Raw genomic sequence first — 18,432 nt, forward strand, 5'->3', positions numbered from 1 at the left:
AACCTTTAAATGTCCTGATTCCCAGCCCCTGCTATAGCTCAATGCTCAGAGGATCTTTGAGAATGAGATGGGTCTTCTCTCTCCAGGAGAAGCCCAGCTTATCCCCACATGTAGACAGTAGTAAGCATCAGTCATATGTGATTTTAGTTTCTCTTTCTCCTGGCATTTCTTTATCTCCCCTAATACTGCCAGTTTTCATTAGAGTGATTGTTGATCCATTTTATTTGCCTTTTTCTAGATTAAAGACTTCTTGGGCTACATCTGTCCTGTGAACGCATATCCAAATGTCATTCCAATAGGTACAACGATGGATAAAGTTATAGAAATGTGAGTAGCTACTAACTGTAGAACTTGTGTTACTTCCTTGTGGCTCTTGGCTAGGAGACGGGATAGTTTTGCCTGAACTTTTGCATATCTAGAGCTTGTTTCTGTTGTGACATTTTTGAACTTGCATTCTTTTCTGTATTTTTCCTTTCAATGTTTCCTTAAATTCACAGTGTGACAGAATGTACAAGTAGTGTCATCAGTATGGTCTTGGCCAGATCACTTCTCTAAGCTAGTCATGCCACATAAGCAGAATAGGGATATTCATGCTTGCTTATAAGATTTCTCAGATTTGGGGACAATACATGAAAAATACCTAGCATAGTACCAAGTACTAGGTGGATACTTAAAGGTATCTATTTAGAGACCAGCAGGTTGCATGGTGATTAAGGCACTGGACTACTATATGGCCAACCATAGTTTGAGTCCTGGACCCAGCAGCTTGAAAATCATGCTGGCATGTGTACGTGTGTGTCCAGGATCTTAGAAGAATAGAGAAAAAAGGATCGTGGTGTAGCTGTCCCCGCTGGGGGTGATGTCTCACTTTCCCTCTCACTGTCTCTCACTGTCTCTCTCTGCTCTCTCTGGCAAAGTGCATGGACCTTATGGCAGAAACCTAATAATGAAAAAAAAAAAAGATATCTATTTAATAGTTAAATGTAAACCAAAAAAGAGATAAAGTAGTATATAGGTTGAGCATCCCTAATTCAAAATCTGAAATCCGAAATGCTCTCAAATGTGAAACTTTTTGAGTTGCCAACAAGTTGTTGCTACAAGTGGAAAATTCCATGTTTGATCTCATACGACAGTCATAGGCAAATCGCAGGTGTCCAACAGTTTAGTCAGTGTCCCCAAACAAAAAACAGGCCCTCCCAGCTCCCTTCACCTACACTCTATTTTTCTGTGTTTGCCCAGGTTCCCTCACACAGGTACACCCACAAAGGCTGATAAAATAGCACATGTTCCGGCCAGACATGCCAACCACTGGTTCCTCAAGATTCCCCATATGAGCCCCCAAGACCGGCACATATTATTTACTGTGGTGGTGTACATCTTCTTTGCTCTGGGGTGAAATAACATTATTGAAAATGTCCTCTGGGCAGCACATTTAATGAGGAACAAAGGAGTTGAAGCTGGAATGAGATGCGGTCAGACTGGCCAAGAGAATGTGAGAACCGAGTGAGGATAATTTTGTAGTTGAAGTAGAGGAAGGGAAAAGTAGAGGGTACCAGTGCCAAATTCTTGAGAATTCAAATAATATAGGGACTCTGAAATGCCCTAGTACTGTGGCCATTCAGATGCTTGTGTGTGCCCAGCGAGGGCAATCTCAGTAAACTTGTGAGTTAAAAGCCAGGTTTCAGTTGTTTGAGAAACGGATAAAAGTGAAGAAATGGCAAATACTGAGAATGTTCTATTCTTTCAAAAGTGTGACAGCAGGGGACCAGCAGTTAGCGTAATGGCTATGTCGCTGGACTCCCACGTAGTCGAGTGCAGTTCACGTCTCGGACCCGGTGGCTTAAAACTCACGCCGGGCGCGTGTGCGTGCATGCCCAAGATCCCTAGAGGAGAATGGAGGAGAAGGGATTGCGGTGTGACCATCCCCCCGGGGGGTGATTTCTCGCTTTCTGTCTCTATGTCTCTCTCTGTCTGGCGAGTGCACGCGCCCTATAGTGAAAAACCTCTCCAAGAAAAAAAAAAGTGTGACAGCAAAGGAAAAATTACAGACAAGATGATAACTGGAGACAACAGAACCTAGAGGCTTTATCTTAAAATATTAAGATTTAAATAGGCGTTTAATAGTCATGCTTCACTTAACAATGAGGGTACATCCTAATGCATTGTTAGGTGATTTTGTCATTCTGTGAACATTAGAGTGTACTTAAACCTAGATAGTACAGCCTAATGCTCACCTAGGCTATGTGATATAGTCTATTGCTTCCTACCATTGCATATGTGGTCTGTCATCCACCAAGACACTGTTAAGGGGTGCATGACTACATAAACTTAAATATACTTCAGAATCAGTCGGGGGAGTTTGTTAAAGTACAAAATTGCTCCACCTTGCATTTTCACCTGGCAGTTTTGTTGCAGGTAGGTGGAGGAAGATGACGTCATTTTGAACAAGTTACCATGGAGAATAGTTGAAGTAACTGCAGAGAGAGGTGGTAACAGGACAGGGGTTCTGGAGAGGTAGAATGTGGTGTTTCCTGAGAACAGTTGTGAACCTGAGAACAGGACTGAGCGTGTAACATGGACATAGCTTTAAGTTTCAGAGCTAACTTGCTCTCTTTAAGTGGTTGTTTTACTTGTATATAAACCTAAAGGCTTGGGAAGCTGGCAGAAGGGCGCTCTTGAAAAGGGGTAAAACACTGTTTAATTTTATTTCTGTGCTCTTTTGTACAAGGGGAGTCTTTCAAAAGTTAATAGAAAACAGGAACCAGCAGTTGGCCTAATGGCTGTGTCGCTGGACTCCCATGTAGTCGAACGTGGTTTGAGCCTTGGACTCGGTGGCTTAAACTCACGCCAGGCACGTGTGCATGCGTGCCCAACATCCCAAGAGGAGAATGGAGGAGAAGGGTTTGTGGTGTGGCCATCCCCCCTGGGGGGTGATTTCTCACTTTCTGTCTCTCTGTCTCTCTCTGTCTTTCTGGCGAGTGCATGTGCCCTAAAGCTCTCAAAAAAAAAAAAAAAATACAAGTTAATAGAAAACACACACTGTGAAAAAACCATACATGAAATTCAGAAGTGTATTGCACCGAAATAAATTTGTACTTTAATCCCATGTTTCTAATTTTTTTTTTAATTTTTTTTTGAGAGGTTTTTGCTATAGGGCACGTGCGCTCACCAGACAGACAGAGAGAGACACAGAGACAGAAAGCGAGAAATCACCCCCCAGGGGGGATGGTCACGCCGCAATCCCTTCTCCTCCATTCTCCTCTTGGGATCTTGGGCATGCACGCACATGCGCCCGGCGTGAGTTTTAAGCCACCGGGTCCGGGACGCGAACTGCGGTCGACTACGTGGGAGTCCAGCGACATAGCCATTATGCTAACTGCTGGTTCCCAATCCCATGTTTCTATAAACTTTTTAAAGTTCCCTTGTATTTGAGCTCCACTGTGTTTAGCTTTCTGCCTATGGATTTATAATAAAGAGATGAAATTTATGAGATTCTTGCAAGATAAAAGTAAATCCCATTAAGCAGGGAAGGGGAAGCTACTAGCTCTCTTGTATTCCCTGAATGCCAGAAGGTCTCATTGTGTTGCTTAATAGTTCTTCAGGATAGGGACTTGTTTTTCTGCATTGCAAGAGCAAAGATAGTAAGTTTTTAGTCTACCCACGTTTCCCTCAATCCTAACAATGATTTAAATATCTACCGTGTTGTATTTAAATGTTTATATTTACTATTTTATTATATTGAGATGATTTTTAATTATTTAACATTGCTTTTTAGCTCTTAAAAATAATTATATGACTTCTTCTATGGTCAAGGTTTCATAATCTCTATAAATGATGCTTACCTTTCAACAGCATTTCCAAAAGGAAAAACCAAATATTCTGATTCATTTCAGTTTAAAGCCTTTATGTCGATCTTCCCAAAGTACTGAGCCAAGATATAAACCATTTGGAAAATTGAAGAGAGCTAGAACAATCTACCTAGACTCAGGTAAGAAGAATGGCCCGGGGTTCAAAGGTGTAGACTTCCTGCAAAGATTGCTTTTCAGGGTGCTGTCTGGTCTGGTGAAAGTGGCCTTGGGCAGAGTGGACCTGGGATCACTATGGCTCAAAATTGCTGTATAGTCTTAGGAAGTACTTTGTTTTCCTTCGGTCAGCTTGTAAAATCAGGAATCCGCTCTCCTTTACCAGTTTAAGACAAGTAGTAAAAACTATTCTGAATTATGTGATTTTTTTTTTTTTTTTAGAGGTTTTTGTTATGGGGCGCTTGTGCTTGCCAGAAAGACAGAAAGACAGAGAGACAGAAAGTGAGAAATCACCCTCCCAGGGGGGATGGCCATGCCACAATCCCTTCTTCTCCATTCTCCTCTCGGGATCTTTGGCACGCACACACACACATCTGGCGTGAGTTTTAAGCCACCGGGTCCGGGACTCGAACCACGGTCGACTACGTGGGAGTCCAGCAACATAGCCATTACGCTAACTGCTGGTTCCCAATGTTTACAACTTTCTGATAATATGCCCTCTGACTTACCTAGGCCATAAGGAAACGTGTTATCCTTGAACATTTTCTTTAAGAGACTAATAAATGCTAATAATGGAGAATTTTTTTTATCATTGTTTCTGATTGGATTTGTCAGTAGTGATTATACAATGGATTTTTTCTATATGAGGGGTCTTCAAAAAGTTCATGAAAATTGTGTATTATGAAACTTATATGTGGATTTCATAAGTGTTTTGCACCAAAATTAACTTGTACTTTAATTCCATTTTTCCATGTACTTTTTGAAGTCTGCATATTTTCTTTATGTACTCTTTATTTATTTATTTATTCTTATTCTCATCATAATCCTCTTTACATTACATTGGATTACATATAACTTTACAATGTATTACATTGCTTTTTCAAAAGGGAATGCCCTGCATGTCAGTCAATACAGAGACATTAATCTCCCCACTTCATCATTCAATATCTTTTCTATGTTTTTTCCAATCATTATTATTATTATTCTAATTATTTTTTAAACAGTCAATCACTATTTCTCATTTTGCTTGTAAAAAGGCTTTACCCATCATGAAATACTTCTCAGACCAATCCAGTTGAGAATTCTATACATGTCATCATCAACAGGTAATAAGCCATATCTGTGTCCTACTAACGTCCTGCCTCTCTATTTGATCTCTTGCTACTTTTCACTATCCTCCTAAACTGCCCCCCCCATTCCACACTGTCTTATTCTCATTAACTAGTTTCACTGCTTTTATGTCCTCCAATATTTCGCTCTCTACCATAGAGTACAGATAATCAGTATATATTAAATGGATACATACAACATCTTTCTTTCATAGCCTGGCTTACTTCACTCAGCAATAGATCCTCCATATCTGACCACTTTTTATCAAATGCCAGGGTCTTGTTATTTTTTATGGCTGAGTAGTATTCCATAGACTATATATACTACACTTTTCCAATCCATTTATCAGTTTGTGGACATTTAGGTTGGTTCCATTTCTTGGCAATTGTGAATAAAGCTGCAATAAACATGGATGTGCAAGCACTTTTCTGACTGAGCGTTCTCCTGTCTTTTGGGTAGATACCCAGAAGTGGGATTGCTGGATCAAATGGTAGTTCTATTTGTAGATCTTTGAGGAACCTCCATATTGTTGAAGTCTGCATATTTTCCTACCTTCTTTCTTTGCTACTTTTATTTTTCAGAAAAGGACTGAGGTAGTAAGCTGGGTTGATTCTATACCTTGACTATCATCAATAAGGTTGCAATAAACATGGGAATGCAGATATCTCTTTAACATACTGATTTACTTTCCTTTGCATATATACCCAGAAGTAGGATTGCTAGATCACATGATAGTTCTATTTTCAGTTTTCTGAGGAATCCGCATACTGTTTCCCATAAGGACCATATTAATTTACATTCCCACCAACAGTGTACCAGGATTCCCTTTTTTCTATATCCTGGCCAGTACTTTTTCTCTTTTGTCTTTTTGATAAAAGCTATTTTAACTGGAGTGAAATATCTGATTGTAGTTTTGATTTGCATTTTACTTGTGATTATTCATGTTGAACATTTTTTCATATAATTATTGGACATGAGTATATCTTCTTTTGAACTGTCTATTTAGCTCATTTACCCTTTTTTTAGAGTGATTTTTGCTATAGGGCATGTGTGCACACTAAAGAGACAGAGACAGAAAGCGAGAATTCACCCCCTGGGGGGTGGCAATCCCTTCTCTTCCATTTCCTCTTGGAATCTTGGGCATGCTTGCACACGTGCCCAGCATGTGATTTAAGCCATCGGGTCCGGGTCAAACTGCAGCCTACTACACGAGAGTCCAGTGTTATAACCATTAGGCCACCTTCTGGTCCCTCTCATTTACTTATTTTTAATTGGATTATTATTATTTTTGCTGCCGAGTTGTACAATTACATGTGTGTTCCAGGTATTAATCACCTTGTTGGATGAATAATTTGCAAATATTTTCTCAATCCTTTCTTTCCATCCTTTTCGTTTCTGTGACAATTTTCTTTTTGCTGTGCAGAAGCTTTTTAGTTTGATGTAATTTCATTTGCCTATTGTGACTTTCATTGCTTGTGTTTTGAACTCTTAACCAAAAAGTCTTTGCACAGACTAATACCCTGAAGCACTTCCCCTATGTTTTATTCTAATATTTTCAGTTTCGAGTCTTAGATTTAAAGTCTTTGGTCCATTTTGATTGATTTTTGTATGTGTTGAGATAGAGAAGTCAAATTTTATTTTCCTGCAAATGGATATCCAGTCTTCCCAGCACCATTTGTTAAAGAGACCATCCTTCTTTGTCCCAGAAAATGTTTGAGGGCATGTATCAAAATTCATTTAGCCAGGGACCAGCAGTTAGTGGAATGGCTATGTTGCTGGACTCCCACATAGTTGACTGCTGTTCACGTCCCAGACCCGGTGGTTTAAACTCACGCCGGGCGCGTGTGCATGCGTGCCCAAGATCCCAAGAGGAGAATGGAGGAGAAGGGATTGCGGCGTGGCCAGCCCCCCAGGGGGTGATTTCTCACTTTCTAGCTCTCTGTCTCTGTCTGGCGAGCGCACGTGCCCTATAGCAAAAGCCTCTAAAAAAACAAACAAACAATTCAGTTAGCTGTATGTACATAAATTTATTTCAAGATTATTCTGTTTCTATGGTTTATGTGGCTGTTCCTATGCCATAACCATGCTGTCTTGGTTACTGCAGCTTTTTAGTATATTTTGAAATCTGGTATTATGAGGCTTTTAGCTTTATTCTTTTGTTCAGGATTGCTTTGGCTATTTGAGATATTTTGTGGTCTCATATGAATTTTATGATATGTTTTATATTTCTGTGAAGAATGCCATTAGTATTTTGATAGGTATTGCATTGAATAATTAAATCACTTTTCTTTTAAATAATTATTTTTATTTATTCATTCATTTTTTTTTTTTTTTTCAATTTGACCAGAGAGAGACAGAGGTTGAGAGTGAGAGAGAGAGGAAGTGAGAAAGCAAGCCACCAGATTCAGGACTTGAACCCTGGTCGGCCATGTGGGAGTATCCAGCGCCTTAATCACCACGCCACCTGCTGGTCCCTTAAATCACTTTTTATCATAGAGACCTTTCACCACCTTGGTTAAATGTAGTAATACATACATTTTTTGTATAGTTATTGTAAATGGGATTGTTGAGTTCTTTTTCAGCTAGTTTGTTATTGGTGTATAGAGTTGCTATTGATTTTTTTTTAAGAATTATTTTATTTAACTTTTTATTTATTTATATTTTATCTCAATTTATTTATTTGCATTCATTCACTGTACATCATTACAGCATACAAAATGAGATTTTCCATCCAGAGTACACTGTATATTGTCTCAATCAAGCACATCAACAAACATGTTATTGTCAGCAAATGATCTTCCATTTCTTGTTTTCTGTATGTTTTGCTTTTCCCCCTCATCAGTCATTGAATAGATATATTTTGTTTTCCTGAAACTCTTTTTTGTAACTCAATTTACATTCCTTCTCTAGGCATCATCACAGCACACAAAATGCGATCTCCCATCCAGTACACACTGCATAGTGACTCAATCATGCACATTACAAAAAATATAAATTTCCACTTCTAGTTGCTAGAATTAATTCCACCCCTCTTTCTGACCCTCTGTCCCTTCCCACCCTCCTCTCACACCACCTCTAGTGTCCAAAATTGTCCTCCATTCCCTTCCCACCCACATTGCATTGATCACACAATTTCCTACATAACCTGACTACTTTCAAAGGTGAGTTCCCTCGTTACTACTAAGAAAACCAGTTTTAACTTAAATCAAAGAACCGCCAAGGAACTTTGCTTAAAGCCCGGAAACAGGTTAGGATTCTGTTCAAATGGTAGGTGCATGAACCTATCAGTCTCATATACTTTTATCTTCTGTTCTGGTTCAATTTTCCTGATTAAATTCTGGGATATAGTATTCAACTCCAGACTTGTCCCTATGATTAAGTTAGCTACTTTCTCAGTTTTTGGACTCTTATTTCCATGTATCTGCGTTTAGTTTTCCTGATACAGCACATCCTTGAGAACTTCTTGGAGGTCTGGTCTGGTGCTGGTAAATTCTTTCAGGTTTTGTTTATCTGAGAATGTTCTTGTCTTTTCTTCCCACCTGAAAGATAATCTTGCCGGGTACAGTATTCTTGGCTGAAATTGCTTCTCTCTTAACACTTGGAATATATTTTCCCATTCTCTCCTCGCTTTTATTGTTTCTGATGAGAGATCTGCTGTTAGCCTGATGGGATGTCCTTTGTAGGTAACTTGCTGTTTTTCTCTTGCTAATCTTAGTATCTTGTCTTTGTCTGCAGTTTTGGTCAACCTGGCTATAATGTGTCTTGGAGAAGATCTTCTTGGGTTGATTCTATTTGGGGTCCTTTGTATTTCCTGGGACTGGATCTTCGAATGCCTCTCTAGGTTTGGAAAGTTTTCTTGCAGGATTTCATGGAATAGATTATCAATGCCCTTATGGGTTTCATCACCTTCTGGAATGCCAATTATCCGGATATTTGGACGTTTGATGGTATCCAGTACTTCTTGCATATTATTCTCAAATTTTTGTGCCATTTTCTCAGTCTTCATGGTGGATTATTCTAGGTCAGCCATTTTCTTATCTACATCTGAAATTCTATTTTCTGAATGATCTAGTCTGCTTTTACTACTTTCAAGGAAGATTTTGACTTCTTGTATTATAGACTTCATCTCTAGCAGTTCCATTTGAGTCTTTTGTAAAGTGTGTAATTCCTCTTTTAGATCTTTCTCCTTTCTCTTTAGCAGTTCATTCTCTCTCTTCTCTTCCATCTCTGTTAGCTTAGACATTATGAATGATCTAAATTCCTTATCACATATTTCCATGATTTTTACCAAACTGCTTGTGGATGAAGAAGAGTTACTCTTTTCCCTTGGAGGAGAGGTATTTTCTCGTTTTCCCATATTTCTCCTGATCCGGCAGTGATTTCTTGTCATCTGATGGATGGTGTGTTTCTTTCAAATTCTTGAAGTTCAGCCTTAATGTTCAGGAGCAAGCAGACGGAGGTGATCTAGAATCTCTTTGCCGTTATGTTGTGATTGCTAGTGCAGAAGATTCAGTAGATAGTGGGGAATATTTTAACTCTATTAGTATTTGGATGTTTAGCTACAGTGCTCTTAGATCCGTCTAAAAACACATTGCAAGGATATTGGAGGGTGGAGAGACAAGAAAAATGAAAATGAAACAGAGAGAAACAACAACAAAAAGAGGAAAAAAAGACAAAAAAATTTAAAACATTTAAAAAATTATAATTACTGTTCTTTTTTAAAAAAAAAATCACAAAATAGAAAATCGTGTGGCGCGCAAGCGCGCTGCATGTAAAATCTAGTTCGCTGGAGCCATGTGGAACCTTCTTCTGAAGGCCTGGCTTCTTCTGCCTGGGTGGGAGGAACAGAGTGATAATTAACAAGATAAAAGGTGGAGCTGAGAGCCAGAGAAAAACTGTGCCTTTTAAAAAAAGTGTAAAAAGGAAAAATTACAAAAAAAAAGGGAAGACAAGCAGGGAGAGACAGGAACTGAGACACAGAGACAGAGATAGAAGGCTGGGGGTGGGGGGGCTCCCTACCGCTAGCTCGTTTGTTGGAGGCTGAATTATCAGTAGGAAATCTTCATTCCCTGAAACATCTAGTTCACTGGAGCCATGTTGCTATTGATTTTTTTGCGTTGATTTTGTTTCCTGCAACTTTACTGAATTAATCCTTTCTAACAGTTTTTTTTTAAAAAATAGATTCTTTAGGTTTTTCCATACAGAAGATCATGTCATTTGCAAATAGGGACAGTTTGACTTGTTTTCCAATTTGGATACCTTTTTCTTGTCAAAATGCTCTAGCCAAGACTTCTAGTACTCTGTTGAACAGGAGTGGTAAAAGTAGGCATCTTTGTTTTGTTCCATTTCTTAGAGGGAAAGCTTTCAACTTTTCCTCATTCAGTGGGATTATTACAGAGGGGTTATTAGCTGTGGGTTATTATATATGGCCTTTATTATGCTGAGGTACATTCCTTCTATACTTAATTTATTGAGGGTTTTCATTGTCATAGTTTGCACACCATAGTTATTTTGGGTTGTTTAGGATGTGCACGTTCACTAGAGAGAGGGAAAGTGAGAAATCACCCAGTTGGGGTGGCCCACACCAGAATCCCTTCTCAATTCGCCTCTTAGGATTTTGGGCATGCATGCACATGTGCATGGTATGAGTTTAAAGTCACAGGTTCAGGACTTTAACCGCAGTGAGCCATGTGGGAGACTGGTGCCTTAACCATCATGCCACCTGCTGGCCCCTGTCATATTTTATTTTAAATGATTTTTCTGCCTCTATTGAGAATGATCATGGTTTTTGTACTTCATTCTGTTGAAGTAATATATCACATTTATTGCTTTGCCTGTGTGGAACCATCCATCCATCAATGGAATTAAAAACTCATTTGATCATGGTAGGTAATCATTTTTTTTTTTTTTGAGAGGTTTTTGTTATAGGGCACGTGTGCTCGCCAGACAGACAGAGAGAGATAGAGAGACAGAAAGCGAGAAATCACCCCCCAGGGGGGATGGCCACGCTGCAATCCCTTCTCCTCCATTCTCCTCTTGGGATCTTGGGCACGCACGCACGCACATGCGCCCGTTGTGTTTTAGGCCACCAGTTCCGGGACGCGAACCGCGGTCGACTACATGGGAGTCCAGCAACATAGCCATTATGCTAACTGCTGGTCCCGTAGGTAATCTTTTCTTCTTTTTTTTTTTTGAAGAGGTTTTCGCTATAGGGCACGTGCGCTCGCTAGACAGAGACATAGAGACAGAAAGCGAGAAATCACCCCCCAGGGGGGATGGTCACGCGGCAATCCCTTCTCCTCCATTCTCCTCTCGGGCTCTTGGGCAAGCACGCATGCGTGCCCGGCGTGAGTTTTAAGCCAACGGGTCCGGGACGCAAACCGTGGTCGACCACGTGGGAGTCCAGTGACATAGCCATTACGTTAACTGCTGGTTTCCCCGTAGGTAATCTTTTGATGTGCTATTAGATTTAGTTTTCTAGAATATTATTGAGTTTTGCATCTTGTTCATTGGAAATATTGGTCTATAGTTTCTCTTTGGAAACAGCCCCAAGGATGGTGTGTCTTTGTCTCATTTTAGTATCATAGTTAGTTTTGTCTTATGAAATGAGTTGAGGAATTCTCTTCCCTTTGATTTTTTTGGAATAGTTTGAGAATAATTGGTGTGATTTCTCCCTTAAAAGTTTTATAGACTTCAACAGTGAAGCTATCTAGTTGTGGTATTTTGTTAGAAGACCTTTTATTACTGATTCAGTCTCATCACTTGTGACTCATCTGTTCAGGATTTCCATTTCTTTCTGTTCAATCTTGGTAAGTTGTATATATCTAAGAATTAACTCTTTTTCTCTAGGTTTTCCATTCCTTTAGTGTATAGTTGTTCATAATAGTCCTTAATGATCTCTTACATTTCTGTGGTGTCAGTTATAATGTCTTTTTCATCTCTGATTTTATTTATTTGGGTCTTTTCTATTTTTGTCTTAGTCTGACTAATGGCTTATTGATTTTATCTTTTCAATAAAACAGCTTTTGTTTCATTGATTTTTTTTTAAGTCTTATTTAGAAGTTTACCAATTTTCCTAATCTTCTCAAAGAACAAGTTTTGCTTTAATTTCTTTTATTTTTCTTATTGATCAGCTGGCTTTGCTATTTTATTTATTTCCACTCTTTTTCATCTTTGAAGTTAATTTGCTCTTAATTTTTTAACTTGTTAATGTGGAAATGGAGGTCACTGCTTTGAGACCTTTCTCTTTTACTAATATTGGCATTTAGTTCTATAAGTTTACCTACTTAGCAGTATCCATGAATTTGTCTTCTTTCCATTTTTATTGCATTGAAAATATTTTCTAATTTTTCTTCCCTTTTACACATGGACTATTGAAAAGTTTGTTATTTAATGTCTGAATTTTCCAGAAAGCATTCTGTTGCTATCTAGTTTAACTTTTATTGTGGTCACATAACACATTTTGTATGGCTTTTACTGAGATTTGTGATTCAGAATATAAAATGTTTCATGTGTACTTGAAAGACATAAGTTTATTGCTCATTTTGGGTAGAATGTTATATAAATGTTGCCTAGATCAAGTTCATTGATAATGTTGTTAAAGTGTTCTGTTTCTTTTCTGATTTGTTTTATTAGTTATTGAGAGGGGTGTTGAAATCTCCAGTTATGATCGTGGATCTGTCTATTTCTCCTTGCACTTCTATCAGTTTTTGCTTGATCTCTTTAAAGCACAATTACTAAGTTCACACAAGGTTAAGATTATGTCCTCTTAAGATATTGACCCCTTTATCTTCAGGAAACTACCCTTTATCTGTGGTTATATTCTTAGTTCTGGAATCTGTTTTATCTGACATTACTGTACACACTCCAATTTCTTCTGGCTAGTAATAGCATGATGTATTGGGTCATCAGAAAAGTCAAGACACACTGGACCAGCAGTTGGTGTAATGGCTATGTCACTGGATTCCCATGTAGCCCACCGTGGTTTGAGTCCTGGACCTAGTGCCTTAAACTCACACTGGGTGCAAGTGCCTGTGTGTCCACGATCCCAAGAGGAAAATGGAAGAGAAGGGATAGTGGTGTGGCCACCCCCTGTGGGGGGTGATTTCTCATTTTCTGTCTCTCTTTCTGGCGAGTGCACACGCCCTATAGCAAAAACCTCTCAAAAACCAAAACCAAACAAACAAAAAGGTCATGACATATTTTTGCAGAGAAAAACAGAAAAATACGTCATGACTATTCAGATGACCCAATATATATATTTTTTTTCCCAGAATGCATCACCATCTTTATTAACCAAGACACATATAGTTACCATCTTATCTGTAACAGAGGTTTGCAACCAATTCCTACAACTGTTCTCGATCACTGACCCTGCAGGAGCAGTTTTTGGCCTTTCCCCATAAGCCTCAGAGACTCACTAAATTTAAGTATGAAGAATTTTTCATAGCCTGAGATCCACAGTCTCAACCTTTGTTATTGTAATAAGACAGGGAGATGATCTCACTGAATGGAGGAAGTAAAGTCACCTGGTCAGGGATTGATTTCTCACAGATTCTGATGAGGTACTCACACCAGGGAAAAGGTCTTATGCAACCCATTCAGGGCCAACAAATCATATGTGCTAAAGCAGTGCAAGGCCACCAGGCTAACTAGAGCTAAGTTCCAAAACTTAGGAATTTGTGTGTCCCCAGCAGTAACTTAATATCAATTTCTAAACCATACTGCTAGTGGATCCGACCCTGTTAGTCCACTAGAGCTGTTTCTAAGTAACCCCAGTGCATGCATCTGTCTCTTCTGTAAGACAACTGTGCCTTGACCCCAGAACATCACACTACTTGAAAAGTGGCTACCTGCTACTCTGATAACTGACAATCCAGTCCAAAACCGAGATATGCTGAATTATTTAAGCTTAACAATATTACATCCCATTACACTTTAACTTGATGAGCTAAGAAAAAGTGCATTTATGCAAGACCACAACCACAACACCAAAGGCCCACAAAAATCGATTTATGGGTTTTGTCACTAGACCCCAATATATTTTTTCATCTTAGTATTTTTAGCTTGTCTTTAAAGTGGGCTTCTTATAAGTAGTACATTGTTGGGTCTTGTCGACCCTGTTAGTCCACTAGAGCTGTTTCTAAGTAACCCCAGTGCATGCATCTGTCTCTTCTGTAAGACAACTGTGCCTTGACCCCAGAACATCACACTACTTGAAAAGTGGCTACCTGCTACTCTGATAACTGACAATCCAGTCCAAAACCGAGATATGCTGAATTATTTAAGCTTAACAATATTACATCCCATTACACTTTAACTTGATGAGCTAAGAAAAAGTGCATTTATGCAAGACCACAACCACAACACCAAAGGCCCACAAAAATCGATTTATGGGTTTTGTCACTAGACCCCAATATATTTTTTCATCTTAGTATTTTTAGCTTGTCTTTAAAGTGGGCTTCTTATAAGTAGTACATTGTTGGGTCTTGTTTTTCATAGCAAATCTGATCATTTCTGCCTTTAAATTGGAGTGCTTCGACCAGTTAGGTTTAGTGTAAGTCTTGATTAATTATCTTGCTTTTGTATTCAACTTGCTTTTTCTTTTTTTGCCTTCTTTTGGATCAAGTGAATATTGATTGATTCCATTTAATCTCTTACTGGGTATATTTATTTGTTTGATTTTAGTATACATCTATTTAGTTTTTGCTATAAGGTACATGTGTTAAACAGAAAGAAAGTGAGAACTCATGCTCCCCCAGGGAGGATGGCTATGCAACATTCTCTTTTCCTCTATTTTCCTCTTGAGATTTTGGGTATGAACATACCTGTTCCCAGTTTGATTCTCAAGCCACTGTGTCTGGGACTTGAACTGCTTAGTTGGCCATGTGGGATCCAGTGCCTTAACTTTTGGGCCATCTACAGGCCTAATATACTTCTTTAGCCTATCAGAGTGAAAAGATAAACATACACTATTTCAAGTACCATATAAGAGCCTTACAATTATATACTTCCATTCCTCCCTGCCAATCTTTGTGATATTGCTGCCATATATTTTACTTCTTTGTATATTATAAACTTCACATTACCTTAATTTGCTTTAAAGTGTCAATTATTTTTTACCTTTGTTGAAGTATAATTTAATACCATAAATTTCACCCTTCTTAGGTGAACAATTCCATGATTGTTAGTGTAACAGAGTTTTTCAACCATCACCACTAAGTTCAAAGCATATCTATTACCCTACAAAGGAACTTTGTGCACATTTCCAACCACTCTAACTATCAGAACTGTCACCTCTAGCCTTAGGCAACTACTAATCTGTCTGTCTCCGTGGATTTGCTTCTTTTGGGCATAGTATATAAACAGAATCATACTTGTACCTGACTTCTTTCATTTAACATGGGTTTTCAAGGTTCATCATCCTAATATATGCAGTGGCATATATTAGGACTTCATTCCTTTTTATGGCTGGCCAATATTCCATGGTATGAGTATACCACATTTTATTTTTCCATTCACCAGTTGATGGACATTTGGATTGCTTCCACTTTTTAGTTACGATGACATGGAAAATTTGTGCACAAATCTTATGTGGACAGATATCTTTATTGCTGTTGGGTAAACAGGAGTAGAATTTCTGTCATTTGATGTCTTAGTCTGCTTGGGCTTCCATAGCAAAATACTACAGATTAGGTGGCTTAAACAACAGAAATTTGTTTTTCACAGTTGTAGAGGCTGGAAGTCTAAGAGTAAGATACTGGCAAGGTAGGTTTCATTCTGACGCCTCTTTGTCTTTGAAGTGACTGTTTTCTCTTTGTGGTGTGCTCACATTGCCTTTCCTCAGTGTATGCAAATAGGTTTAGGGGTGAATATATGAGAGAGGACTGTAGCTCTGATGTCTCTTATAAAGATACTAATTCTATCAGAGCAGCACCCTACTCATATGATTCCATTTAACCTTAATCACTCCTTAGATGCTCCGTCTCCAGATAACCACCACATTGGGGATTAGGACTTCAGCATATGAATTTTAAGGAGACATAAACATTCAGTCTTTAACATATTGCTAGTCTATGTTAGAATCTTTTTTTTGTTCATGATAGAATTGCATGAAAGAGAGAGAGAGAGAGAGAGAGAGAGAAACACCATCCACAGGGCTCAGTCATACTGCAGTCCACCTCCTCCAGTCCTTCAGCTTGCTAAAATCCTGCAAGTGTGCACATGTGCCCAGCATATTTTCAGGCCAACCAGGCTGGGGACTCAAACTGCAGTTGGCTTGTGACTCCCAGCTCTATAGTCTAGTATGCTACTGACTGTACAGAGGCTAGGCCATTAATCTACATTTTAAGAAATTGACAAACTATTTTCCAAACTGAATACATCATTTTATATTCCCATCAGCAATATTGATTCCAATTCTTTCACATGCTAGCTAACACTTTTTCTTATCTTTTTTATTATAGCCATTCTAATGGGTATAGGAGTATCTCATAGTTTTGATTTGCTTTTCTCTAATGACAAAAATGAGTTTTTTTCATGTGCTTATTGGCTATTTATATACTTTCTATTATAAAAATTCCATTTTATAATTTATTTACATTTAAATGGACATTTTTATGGCATACAATACAATTTTTCAAAGCATGTTGGACTGTGTGTGATAATCAAGTCAAGGATATATACATTATTTTCAAGAACAAATCTTACATTATCGAGAACCAGCAGTTAGCGTAATGGATGTGTTGCTGGACTCTCACGCGGTTCACGTCCCAGACACGGTGCCTTAAAACTCATGCCGGGCGCGTGTGCGTGCGTGCCCAAGATCCCGAGAGGAGAATGTAGGAGAAGGGATTGCAGCATGACCATCCCCCCCTGGGGGGTGATTTCTTGCTTTCTGTCTCTATGTCTTTGTCTGTCTGGCAAGTGCACGCGCCCTATAGCGAAAACCTCTCAAAAAAAAAAAAATCCCAAAAAAAAAAAAAAAAAAAAAAAAAAGAACAAATCCTACATTCTTGTGTCTCTTAGGCCCTTTTTTTCTTAAGCCTTTCCCACCTTCCTCCCACCACTTCTCCCCACCCCCATACAATCTCTGGTATGTACATTTGTCTTCTCTACTATTGTGCCTTCAAGTCTTTCAATTTCTGCCATAGAGTGCAGACATTTGATATATATTGAGGATATAAAGTGTTGTGTTTTATAGTCTTGCTTATTTCCCTGAGTATTAATTCTTCTATAGTCATCCACTTTGTATTGAATGACAGTTTCACTGTTCTTTATGGTTAAGTAATATTCCATAGTGTGTATGCGGCACATTTTAAAAATCCAGTCATCAGTTACTGGGTACTTAGGTTGATTCTGTTAATTATTGTGAATACTACTACAATAAATATAGATGTGCAAGTTTCTTTCCACCTGGGGGTTTCCTTGTCTTTTGGGCAAATACCAAGGAATGGGATTATATGAGTCATATGGTAGTTATATTTGGAAATTTTTGAGAAACCTCCATATTATTTTCAACAATGGCTATATACTAATTTACATTCCCACCAATAGTGCAGGAAGGGTCTGTTTGCACCACAGTCTTGCCAGCACTCATTTCTTTTCTTTTTTTTTTTTCTTTTAATCACATTTTGACATGGGTTAAGAGTGATACCTCAATGTGATTTTGATTTGCATTTTCCTTATGATGAGATGTTGAACTTTATAAAAATATTTTTTGGCCACTTGTATGTCTTTCTTTGAGAGTTGTTTTTTCATCTCCTTCGCCCATTTTAAAATTGGATTATTAGTTTTTCTGAGGGCAAGCAGCTTGAGTTCTCTATACAATCTGGTCATCAATTTCTTACCTGAAGCATAGTTTGGAAATATTTTCTCCCATTCTATGTGTTGTCTCTGCACTCTATTTGTTGTTTCTCCAGTCTTTTAGCATGAGTTAATCCCACTTGTCTATTTTTGGAATTGTCCCCTGCACTTTAAAGGTCTTATTTAAGAAATCTTTGCCTACTTTAGTGTCTTCAAATGTTTCCCCTGTATTTTCCACAAGAAGTTTTATAGTTTAAGGCATTACACTTAGATCTTTGATCCATTTCAAGTTGATTTTTGTTAATGGTAAGAGATGAGTTCATTTCATTTTTCTGCAGATGAATATCTAGTTTTTCTAGCATCATTTGCCAAAAAGCTTTTCTCTGCTGGATTGTTTTATGTCCTTTGTCAAAAAATTGGTTGGTTGTATATATTTGGGATTTATTTTTGGATTTTTTTTTTTTTTTTTTTTTTTTTTTTTTTTTGGGGGGTTTTT

General features: G+C 38.3%; 1 protein-coding gene across 4 annotated transcripts in view; it reads left to right on the forward strand.

Moving 5' to 3' along the window:
* Positions 1–18,432, forward strand: part of DCLRE1C (DNA cross-link repair 1C) — a 60,709-nt gene that overhangs the window by 34,616 nt on the left and 7,661 nt on the right. For all 4 annotated transcript variants that reach the window (XM_014592077.2, XM_006159761.3, XM_027776253.1 and 1 more), the window contains 2 exons: positions 239–327; positions 3,894–3,988. In XM_014592077.2, the coding sequence (XP_014447563.1) occupies positions 239–327; positions 3,894–3,988 (184 nt within the window). The remainder of the gene's footprint in view (positions 1–238; positions 328–3,893; positions 3,989–18,432) is intronic.

This window comes from Tupaia chinensis, unplaced genomic scaffold (assembly GCF_000334495.1).
Source record: "Tupaia chinensis unplaced genomic scaffold, TupChi_1.0 Scaffold000647_1, whole genome shotgun sequence".
Lineage (NCBI taxonomy): Eukaryota > Metazoa > Chordata > Mammalia > Scandentia > Tupaiidae > Tupaia > Tupaia belangeri.